The sequence below is a fragment of the Mobula birostris genome, chromosome 4, assembly GCF_030028105.1.
Source record: "Mobula birostris isolate sMobBir1 chromosome 4, sMobBir1.hap1, whole genome shotgun sequence".
Taxonomy (NCBI): Eukaryota; Metazoa; Chordata; class Chondrichthyes; order Myliobatiformes; family Myliobatidae; genus Mobula; species Mobula birostris.
The window spans coordinates 147726450-147738783 of record NC_092373.1 but is presented as its reverse complement, the minus strand read 5'-3'; the positions used below and the strand labels follow the sequence as shown (position 1 = coordinate 147738783).

Below are 12334 nucleotides of genomic sequence, written 5' to 3'. Positions count from 1 at the left end.
CCTCTTTCAGTCCTGTGCAGTGGCCCCTCCATACCAGACAGTAATGCAACCAGTCAGAATGCTCTCCACCATAAAGTTGTGGAAATTTGCTAGTCTTTGTTGACATTCCAAAGTGCTGTGGTGATGAGCTTCTCATATTCTTCATTAATATCCAGATCCTAGCACCTTCCATTTAATTCTCTGTGACATTCATTTCTATAGTTTTAAAACATATTTTTAGTACACAACACCAACACTAACATTGTATTACATAAAAACACTGACATAGAAAAGCATCCCAGGAGTGGATTTATTAGACCACGTTCAAACATAGCCACAGATAATGTTATTAGGACGTAGATTAGAAAGATACCTCAGTGAGGGATACCAGATTCACTTTGCTTTTATCGGATTCATAGCAAGCATAGTTTACGTATAAACCAAAATTCCCTTAAGTGTTTCCCCACATTAGTAAGTGCCATCCATTCACAATGAGAATGATTAATTATCGTACACTTGATTGATAATGAATAATTCATGTCTTTCTGTTACAAAGAGTGTTTTGTGGAGCAGGAATGTACCCTCAAATTCGCAATGTTGAATACTCAAGTTGCTGAGCCTTACCCCACCCAGCCTGACTCTATTGCACTGATGACAGACTTTCTGTCATTACAGATCTTGCTTGAAGAGTAAGGCAGGAAGTGTGAGAAATAGTCATGCCTTCACTTTGGTAGGATCAAGTCACTGTCTCTGTCAGGGGAATGGAATGATTTTGCTCATGTCCGGGAAAGAAGTAAATGATAAAGAGGTGGGAGGAATGCAGAGGGAGCAAAAAGAAAACAAGTTGCTAAGGAACTCAAACACAAGAGTTTTTGCAGATGTTGGAAATCTTGAGCAACATTCACAATGCAAGTCAGGCAGCATCCACAGAGAGAAGTGGGAGTCGTTGTTTCTGGTCAAGACCATTCATGTGGAATGTTGTGGGAGAGCAGTTAGGCATCGCCTACTGCTCCATTAAAAGCCAGTCAAATGGAAAGGGTTTGAGAGTGAATCAATATGAAGTGTTTAGATTCTTCTACATGGAGCAATGTTGGGCCACTCCTAAATCTACCCTGGATAAAACTGTTCCGCCACTTCTTCTCTTCCTTGTGAGAAATAGTTGCCATTTTCTTCCTCATTGTTGTCCTATGTGAGTTTCAGAGAAATGCAAGAGCTAAGCTGAGACTTGATGCCCCAATAACTGAAAGCATTTTAGCCCACTTTACTATAATGGCAAGACAAGGATACGTCTGATTTAAAAAAAAAGCATCAACAAGCAATGCTTGATAGATGATGTTTTTCAAAGACTGGCTATTTATCTCTGTGGGATACTGTTTCTTGAAGGCTTTTACATCTTAGGGAAACTGATAGTTGGCATTACAAAATGTCATATAGATTTACTGCATATAACAGAAAGAAATGAATCACAAAGGAGTGAGACATGAAGAAATGATTTGCTGCCAGCACAAATCGCAACTACAGTAACAACTTGCTTTAGCATCCCTAATGTACAAACGCATTACAGAAAGCTGCAGTCAGAAAGACAGTATGTGTAGTAAAGGATGACAGTGGAAGGAAGGGATGAGAGCATAGCAGAGTTGTGGAGGGTAATAGGTTTGTATCTCATGGAAAGTGGCAAGCTAGAGGAAACTCAGGAATTCCAAAGTGTGGGGACATAACAGTTAAAGCCATGATAGTCAAAGATGGCACAAAGGATGAAAGATTGGATGATATCAAGTGAATTGAATGTAATAGTAAATATTTTACTGGTAATGTTAACAGCTTCTGTGCTTTGCTCACCTCCTTGAATTTAATATGAATTAAACAATTGTCTTTTCTATATTTTTGATGTTTCATCCAGGTTTTACATGAACTTTGTCACAGAAGAAGTAGAAAATCCTCAAAAGTAAGTCTTTTAAATGGATTTTGAAATTGGTTAAAACAATTCTCTTTACTAAAGGGCTGAGAAGTATTTCAAATGCTTAATAAAAATATCTTTTTGCACTTGTGCTGATAAATCACAGTGGGGCCACTCAGTTAGGGGTAAGGAAAACTGAAAAAAATTGCATCACTTAACACAGCATGATAAAAAGCCATAATTACTTCTGAAGAAGAAAGAAAGAATACATCAACCTATAAAGGATTGGAAGGTACAGTGGATTAGCACATTGCAGAGGATATTGTAACTTCTGCCAGAATATATATGCTGCCACCTCCAACCCCCCACTGCTGATGTTGATAATTGGATACCCAAACTACTTTGATTCTCGGGCCACAGTTTATTGTAGGCGAGCAAAAGTAACCCTGAGAATATCACTGGGATCAGGCCAAAGCTCCTTTGCAAGGTCAAGAGCAGTTGTGCTGTTTGATCCTCCAGACCCACCAAGAAAAGCATAAACAGTTCCTGGACCATCTTTGGCTCCCTTAAGGACTGATTCAGATGCCAAGTGCAAATGGGCTGTGTGTGCACTGCATACACCAGATGCACTTTCTGTCCAGCACTTCAACAAGATATGACTGGTGTTTATTACATAGCCCTGTTCATTTGAATAGGGTCACAAACCATGAATAAAAGATAAATGCAGGTAAGTAGTTTACTTTTCTGTCTTTCACTTTTTCTTAGTACTTAAATTCTAGTACTTTAAGTTAGTTTATTTTTGTTTTCAGTTTTAGAACTGATTATGTTTATTTGAGCTGTTTTAAATGCTTCTGAGGGCTAGAGACATTAAAACACAGTTTAAAAGCCTTTTGTTTAACTAGAAAAAGACTCATTGTGTTTCAGAGGCAGGATCCCAGGATACACCATCTGAGGCCAAGTCTCCTCTTGTGCCTCATTCTGCTTAACAATGAAAAGCAGGTTTCCAGGTTAATCAGTCTAAGAATTGTAAAAAAGTTAGGTGTGGCCACAGGAGTACTGAAGGTTGAGCGCAAGGTGTGAGCATGGATGGCAGGCCAAATCAGAAACTACCAGCCTATTGCTGAAATGCTTACACCCTCCGTTGCAAAGCTGGAGAAGGTATTTGTTCAGACCAGAAATACCCAATGTCACTGAGCAAGCATGAGAGACTCTAAGCTTAAGGATCTTTTGGAAGTGGATTCCAACTACTGTATATAGTCCAACATACAAGAAATTCTGCAGATGCTGGAAATCCAAATCAATACACACAAAATGTTGGAGGAACTCAGCAGGTCAGGCAGCATCTATGGAAATGAACGTCAATGCTTGGAATGGAATGCAATGGAAATCAATGCTTCAGACGGAGGCCCTTCTTCAGGACTGGGTAGGAAGGGGGAAGACCGGTAGCTAGAAGGTGATACTGAAGCCAGGTGGAAGGAAAAGGTAGGGCTGGAAGTGAAGAAATCTGATAGGAAAGGAGTGTAGACCATAGGAGAAAGGGAAGGAGGAGCGACACCTGGGGAAATTGATAGGCAGCTAAAAAGAGGTAAAAGGCCAGGGTGTGGGAATAGAAGAAGTGCAAAGTAGGTGGGATTTTTTTTTACCGAAGGAGAGTATGCCTTCAGGTTGGAGGCTACCCAGATGGAATATAAGGTGTTGCTCCTCCACTCTGAGGGTGGCTTCATTGTGACACAAGTAGAGGCTTGGATCAACATGTGGGAATGGGAATTAAAATTTTGGACCGGCGAGAAGTTCTGCTTCTGCTGGATGGGCTGGAGGTGCTCAATGAAGTGATCCCCCAATTTATGATAGGTCTCAACAATGCACAGGAGGCTGCATCAAAGCCACTAGATACAATAGACAACCCTAGCAGATTCACAGGTGAAGTGTTGCCTCATCTGGAAGGATGGTTTAGGGAACTGAATGGAGCTGAGGGAGGAGGTGAATGGGCAGATATTGCACTTTGGCTGTTTGCAGGGACAAGTGCCAGGAGGGAGTTTAGTGGGGAGGGACGAATGGAAAAGGAAATTGTGGAAGAAATCACAGTGGAAAGCAGAGAGTGGTGGGTAGAAGTAAAGATGTGTTTGGTGATAGGATCCCTTTGAAGATGGCAGAAGCCGCAGAGAATGATGTGTTGGATTCAGAAGTTCATGGGGAGGTAGGTAAGGACAAGAGGAACTCTATCTGTGTTAAGGCGGCAGGAAGATGGGGTGAGTGCTGATGTTAAGTTTTTTTTGGTCAGAGTAGGGAAGTAGCCAATTGGGGCATAATTGATTGGACACTGATTTAGATCTTTATCTGTGAGTCCTGCATCCACGGATATTTAGCACTCATGCAAAATAAGGAAAAAACAAGGATAACTGGCAATTTCCTTAAATACAATATTCTTCATCTCAAAAACAAAAGTAGAACCAAATTAAGATTCCTATTTATAACGTTTTGAAGAAAGGATTACGAAACTAGACTTCTGTCCTGACAGTTTACGTAAATGCCGAAGGGTTCCGGCGCGAAACGTTGACTGACCGTTTCCACAGATGTTGCCCAACCTGCTGAGTTCCTCCAGCGTGTTGTGAGTGTTGCTTTGACCCCAGCATCTGCTGATTATCTTGTGTTTACGTAAGTGCAGAATGGTGTCTCAGCTGTTAGTGCTGCTATCTCACAGCATCAAGACCTGAGTGTGGTCCTGACAGTGGGTGCTGTCTACATGTATTTTGCATGCTGGGCTTGTGGGTTTTCTTCATGTTTCTCCCCACATCCCTAGTATATGCTGATGGGCTCACTGGCTTCCTCTTCATGGGGTAATCAGAAAGAGAATCATAGAGGAGTTGATAGGTGTGTGAGAAAGAATAGACTGCAGAGAAGGGCAAAACAACCATCAAATACACAGTAAAATATTATAATATTGGCTAAAAAATACTTATTGTTCTTTAAAATTGTAAGTGTTTGAGAAAAAATGTACAATATTTGTTAAGGTCCCATTATGCAAAATGACTTAATGTTTTATTTTTATAAAAAATATCTTCTAAATCAAGGGACAACATTATTAGCAGTGGACCCGTGAGCTTACAATAGTGGGAAGAATTATGTTGTCTCAAGCAGGTACAAAGGAAGGAACCTATTTTTTCAATAAATAGATTATCATCTCCAGTTGAAGATTTTTTAAATGCAGTGGATAAAAAAATTCCCACATAGTTCCAACAATTAACAGACACCATAAAATTTTTGTATACCATCTTGCATTTATCTCACTATTAGCAATTGAAGACAGTTTCAACAATTATTTTAATTAAAGAAGGACATTTTTGTGACCCATTGACCCATTGGTCAGGGTTGACTATAGATGTTGACCCAGCTGTCTATGTGATATGCAACCCAGGGCAATATGGTATGGAGAGCAAGCTGTTGTCCCTGCAGCAGGCTCCCCCATTCAAGAGGCTGATGAATCCAAAGGCATGGCGGAGACCAATATAACTTGGCACCAGTGATGGTGCAGGAGTTCAACTCAGCATATGACTGCCTTAAGTTCAAGTTCAAAGTTCAAAGTAAATTTATTATCAAAGTACATATATGTCACGATATATAACCCAGAGGTTCATTTTCTTGTGGCCATATTCAATAAATCTATCAAGTAATAATCATAACAGAATCACTGAAAGACTGCCCTACTAGGGCATTCAAACAGAGTGAAGAAGACAACAAAATGTAAAAACACAGAGGAATAAGTAATAATAATAAATAAATAAGCAATAAATATCAAGAACCTGAGATGAAGAGTCATTGAAAGTGAGTCCACTGGTTGTGGGAGCATATCAATGATGAGGTAAGTGAAGATGTATGAAGTTATCCCCTTTGGTTCAAGAGCCTGATGGTTGAGGTGTAGTAACTGTTCCTGAATTTGGTGGTGTGAGTCCTGAGGCTCTTGTACCCTCTTCCTGATGGTAGCAGTGAGAAGAGAGCATGTCCTGGGTGGTGAGCATCCCTGATAATGGATGCCTCTTTCCTGTGGACACCTCTCTGAGTAGATGTGCTCAATGGTTAGGAGGGCTTTACCTGTGATGGCCGGGCTGTATCCACTACTTTTTGTGGGATTTTCAGGGCATTAGTGTTTCTATACCAGGCCTCCATGTACTCTCCATACACATCTATAGAAATGTGTCTAAGTTTCAGATGACATGTTGAATATCCACAAACTCTTAATGAAAAGGAGGCACTGCCATACTTTCTTTGTAATTGCACTTATGTGTCGCCCCAGGACAGGCCCTCCAAAATCATAACATCTACGAATTTAAAGTTGCTGACCCTCTCCATCTCTGATCCTCCAAAGAAGACTGGCTCATGGACCTTTGGCTTCCTTCTCTTGAAGTCAGTAATCAATTCCTTGGTCTTGCTGACATTGAATAAGAAGTTGTTGTAGATACAAATTCATTGCATTTCACTATATGTTTTGATGTGCATGTGACAAATAAAGCTAACCTTATCATCCATATCCGTTCATATTGCAGCAAAGCTTATATTGAGATGCAGTGAAATTTCAAGCCTCATTTAAACATTACAATCTCCATTTACCCCAGCCATATTCCATTTCTAAGCATTCATTTTATGTATCGCCCTCTCAAACGAAACATTGGCTACTCATTTGTCAGAAATAGACTGGATCAGAAGTGAAGTGAATTGGAATCTGAGTGCTGCTTCTTTTAGCTGAAGAAGGGAAGTCTGAGATATATATTGAAATATATTTAAACATATATTGAAATATATTTGTACATATAATGAAATATATTTATATATATAATATACTTCAATACACTGGATGTCCCAATATACTTTATAGCCAATTAAGTACTTCTGAAATGTTAACATTTATAGGAAATGTTATGAATATGGAATATGTGTAAAACACAAGAGAATCATAGATTGATATAACGTAGAACTAGACCAAACACCCTATCAGATCTAAGCCAGAACTTTTATGCTAAAGTGCATCTTGTCCCTCTATCTATTAAACTAATATTTTATTTAAGAGGTGTAGACAGTAATCCTAGTTTACCAGTACCTACTAACTAAAGACTTGGCACTTTACCAGACCCTCTTGACCAAGAGCATGTGTGACCATGGTCCGTGCTACCCAAAGTGTGAGTATTTCCTGGATCTCTTGCCAATGCTGTGATCCTTCCAAAGATACACTCTCCCAGTCTGACTGACCTGATCTAAGCAATGCCCATGATACCTGGTGAACACCCATGGCTCATAAGTTAAATGGAGAGGTTGACTAAGCTAGCTCTTTATCTCTTGGAACATAAGAGAATACGGAGTGACCTTAAAGAAATGTTTAAAATTTTGAGATGCTGCTATAAGATGGTTGGCAACTTTTTTTTCCCCATAATAGGGTAGTCCAGAACTAGAGGGATTCAGTTTAGGGTGAGAGGAGAAAGATTCTAAAAGGGACCTGAGAGGCAGCCTTTTCACACAGAGGGTGGATGTGCATGGAGCTGTGAGAGGAATTGGTTAAGGCAGGTACAATGGTATTTAAGAAGAACTTGGACGGGTAAGTGGAGGAGAGGGGATTAGAGGGGTTTAGGCTGAACATAGTAAATTGGGACTGGCTGGGTGGGTATTATGGTTGACTTCAGCTGGTTGTGTCAAAGGACCTGTATCCATGCTATATAACCCTATTCCTACTTCCACTCCTTCATTATTCAGTTTGCCCTATTCCACACCCGTGCTCATTTGTATCAGAAGCAAACAGAGTTCCAATCTTCATGAGCATTTACTTTCTTCGGAGAGTTTAATCCCATGCAATGTGCCCTAGCTTGTGCCAGTGGTAGTATTGGCCCATTTAAACAGACCCTTTGAAGATAAGTAGCTCCCTTCAGTTTTATTCTTCATGACTACAGTCTTCATGACTTCAGGCCTCAATGACTACAGACCGGTGGCATTGACCTCCCACATCATGAAGACCCTGGAGAGACTTGTTCTGGAGCTGCTCCGGCCTATGGTCAGGCCACACTTAATCCCCTCCAACTCGCCTACCAACCCCGACTAGGAGTTGAGGATGCCATCGTCTTCCAGCTGAACCGTGTCTACGCCCACCTGGACAAGACAGCGAGCACTGTGAGGGTCATGTTTTTTGACTTCTCCAGTGCATTCAACACCATCTGCCCTGCTCTGCTGGGGGAGAAGCTGACAGCGATGCAGGTGGATGCTTCCCTGGTATCATGGATTCTTGATTACCTGACTGGCAGACCACAGTACGTGTGCTTGCAACACTGTGTGTCCGACAGAGTGATCAGCAGCCCTTTCTCTTCACCATTTACACCTCAGACTTCAACTACTGCACAGAGTCTTGTCATCTTCAGAAGTTTTCGGATGACTCTGCCATAGTTGGATGCATCAGCAAGGGAGGTGAGGCTGAGTACAGGGCTACGGTAGGAAACTTTGTCACATGGTGTGAGCAGAACTATCTGCAGCTTAATGTGAAAAAGACTAAGGAGCTGGTGGTAGACCTGAGGAGAGCTAAGGTACTTGTGACCCCTGTTTCCATCCAGAGGGTCAGTGTGGACATGCTGGAGGAATACAAATACCTGGGGATACGAATTGACAATAAACTGGACTGGTCAAAGAACACTGAGGCCGTCTACAAGAAGGGTCAGAGCCGTCTCTATTTCCTGAGGAGACTGAGGTCCTTTAACATCTGCCGGACGATGCTGAGGATGTTCTACGAGTCTGTGGTGGCCAGTGCTATCATGTTTGCTGTTGTGCGCTGGGGCAGCAGGCTGAGGGTGGCAGGCACCAACAGAATCAACAAACTCATTCGTAAAGCCAGTGATGTTGTGGGGATGGAACTGGACTCTCTCATGGTGGTGTCTGAAAAGAGGATGCTGTCTAAGTTGCATGCCATCTTGATCAATGTCTCCCATCCACTACATAATGTACTGGGTGGGCACAGGAGTACATTCAGCCAGAGACTCATTCCACCGAGATGCAGCACTGAGCGTCATAGGAAGTCATTCCTGCCTGTGGCCATCAAATTTTACAACTCCTCCCTTGGAGGGTCAGACATCCTGAGCCAATAGGCTGGTCCTGGACTTATTTGATAATTTACTGGCATAATTTACATATTACTATTTAACTATTTATGGTTCCATTACTATTTATTATTTATGGAGCAACTGTAACGAAAACCAATTTCCCCAGGGATTAATAAAGTATGACTATGACTATGATCTATAACCTTTCACCTTTGGTGACCCAATAACATACCGATTTCCTGCTGAATCCAATTACAGCATCCACATGACTTATTTTTGAAGAAGAATTCGGCCACTCTGTGGGTTTGTTCTCTAGTGCATCTCAAAGCAATGTTCTCAGCAAAGCCTTCATACATCTGCTTTGTTTTGTGCTATTTCCAGCCTGATGGCTATTCTTTGTAGTTCCTCAATCACCAAGTGCAGTGTTGTAAATAGTTCTCCTTAAATTCCCTAATTCATGAGTCCCTATGTAAAAAGATATGGAAATCATAGCTTTTAACCAGTGCCTTTAGCATCAATACGTATTCACTGACTATGTGATTGCTCTTAAACATGGCAAAAATTGTTTGAAAATCCCTATTGTTACGACTAATGTGCCCTCCAAAGGTTTTCATTATGTCCGCATATTAGACCACATCTGCCGCTGATGGTGCTGGTAGATACCAGCCCTACCATGACCAACAATATTGCTTTCCCTCTCTGTATTTCCCCGTTTCCTCCAAAAGATTTCAACAACCTCACTTACCTTCAGAAACATTTCCACTGATTTGGCATACGGGGCTATTGGTTACCTGCACTCACACTTGTTAAAGTCACCAAAGTATCGGGCAATATTTGTTGCCACCTTTACATTGGAAACCCAGTTCTCAATTTTCTTCAAAATAGGTCGTTAATCTCTCATCCCTCGAGAACAATTTCTCAAACTTAATACCATTGTAATATTTATAGACTTTTATTTTACTGCTTAAATTGACAAATGACAGAGGGTGAGATATCAACAAAGCATTCTTTATTGAAGGCAAGGAATTTCAGCTAATAGCGGTGTCTGCTGCAGCGATATATCAAAAGTCACACCACGTGATATACTGAGTTCTTAAAGGTAGATCCAAATTCATATACTGTACGTGAAATGAGAATTCACATCTTCACATCTCAGAGTAATGCCACTGAAAACTGAACAGCAGAGTGAAATAGTTTCACCCCTTTATTCAATGAAATTGGTAGCAGCTCTGCCAAGAGGACAAAGAGCACTAATTGGGCAGCCTGGGCTGTCTAGGGTTTGACTGCAGATTTCTCTCAGTTGACCCATCAAAGAGTTTATTGGCAAATACACTTATGCAACCCTGACATTCAATGATGTCTTTACAGTGTTTGCACATTATTTCTGTAACTACATGGATTTCTTATGGTTGCTTCTGATTTTTATCATATCTCAGTGAGGTATGATAAAATTGGCTATTATTATTCTTTAGTGAAGTTTAAAGCCACAAAAAAATGAATCAAAGGGATGTGATAGGCATGTGTGAGAGAGACTTAATGACTATCGTCCGGTAGCACTCACATCGACAGTGATGATATGTTTTGAGAGGATGGTTATAAGACCTTAAGACCATAAGACAAAGGAGCAGAAGTAGGCCATTCGGCCCATCGAGTCTGCTGTGCCGTTTTATCATGAGCTGATCCATTTTCTCCTATTTAGTCCCACTCCCCCGCCTTCTCACCATAACCTTTGATGCCCTGGCTACTCAGATACCTATCAATCACTGCCTTAAATACACCCAATGACTTGGCCTCCACTGCTGCCCGTGGCAACAAAAAACATAGATTCACCACCCTCTGACTAAAAAAATTTCTTCGCATTTCTGTTCTGAATGGGCGCCCTTCAATCCTTAATCATGCCCTCTTGTACTAGACTCCCCCATCATGGGAAACAACTTTGCCACATCCACTCTGTCCATGCCTTTTAACATTCAAAATGTTTCTATGAGGATTCAAAATGTTTCTATGACTAGACTGAACTCCTGCCTCCGCAAGGACCTGGACCCATTGCAATTTGCCTATTGCCACAATAGGTCAATGGCAGACGCAATCTCAGTGGCTCTCCACACAGCTTTAGACCACCTGGACAACACAAACACCTATGTCAGGATGCTTTTCATTGACTATAGCTCAGCATGTAATACCATCATTCCCACAATCCTGATAGAGAAGTTGCAGAACCTGGACCTTTGTACCTTCCTCTGCAATTGGTTCCTCGACTTCCTAACTGGAAGACCATAATCTGTGCAGATTGGTGATAATATATCCTCCTCACTGATGATCAACGCTGGTGCACCTCAGGGGTGTGTGCTTAGCCCATTGCTCAACTCTCTCTATGCCCATGACTGTGTGGCTGAGCACAGCTCAAATACCATCTATAAATTTGCTGATGGTACAACCATTTTCGGTAGAATCTCAGGTGGTGATGAGAGGGCGTACAGGAGTGAGATATGCCAACTAGTGGAATGGTGCTGCAGTAACAAGCTGGCACTCAACGTCAGTAAGATGAAAGAGCTGATTGTGGACTTCAGGAAGGGTAAGATGAAGGAACACATGCCAATCCTCATAGACAGGTCAGAAGTGGAGAGAGTGAGCAGTTTTAAGTTCCTAGATGTCAAGATCTCTGAGGATCTAACCTGGTCCCAACATATTGATGCAGTTATAAGGAAGGCAATACAGCAGCTGTACTTTATTAGGAGTTTGAAGAGATTTGGCATGTCAACAAATACACTCAAAAACTTCTATAGATGTACCGTGGAGAGCATTCTGACAGGCTGCTTCACTGTCTGGTATGGGGGTGGGGGGAGTGGGGGGGTTGCTACTGCACAGGACCAAAGGAAGCTGCAGAGGGTTGTAAATCTAGTCAGGTTCATCTTGGGTACGAGCCTACAATGTACCCAGGACATCTGTCTTGAAAAGGCAGTGTCCATTATTAGGGACCTCCAGCACCCAGGGCATGCCCTTTTCTCACTGTTACCATCAGGTAGGAGCTGCAGAAGCCTGAAAGCACACACACAGAGATTCAGGAACAGCTTCTTCCCCTCTGCCATCCGATTCCTAAATGGACATTGAACCCTTGGACACTACCCCATTTTTTAAAAATTATCAGTATTCCTGTGTTTTGCATGTTTGTTTTAAAAAAAATCTATTCGATATATACTGTAATTGATGTACTTATTTATTATTATTATTTTTCTCTTCTAAATTATGTATTGCATTGAACTACTGCTGCTAAGTTAACAAATTTCACATCATATGCCGGTGATGATAAATCTCATTCTGAATTAGTTGCAGGACTAGAGGGAAATATGGAAAGGAATGAGATTAATTGCTCTCAGCGGGGGGGCGGGGG

General features: G+C 41.4%; 1 protein-coding gene across 4 annotated transcripts in view; it reads left to right on the top strand.

Annotated features, from left to right (window-relative positions):
* slc7a11 (solute carrier family 7 member 11) overlaps positions 1-12334 on the top strand; it is a 187249-nt gene that overhangs the window by 97901 nt on the left and 77014 nt on the right. For all 4 annotated transcript variants that reach the window (XM_072256244.1, XM_072256246.1, XM_072256245.1 and 1 more), the window contains exon 6: positions 1880-1924. In XM_072256244.1, the coding sequence (XP_072112345.1) occupies positions 1880-1924 (45 nt within the window). The remainder of the gene's footprint in view (positions 1-1879; positions 1925-12334) is intronic.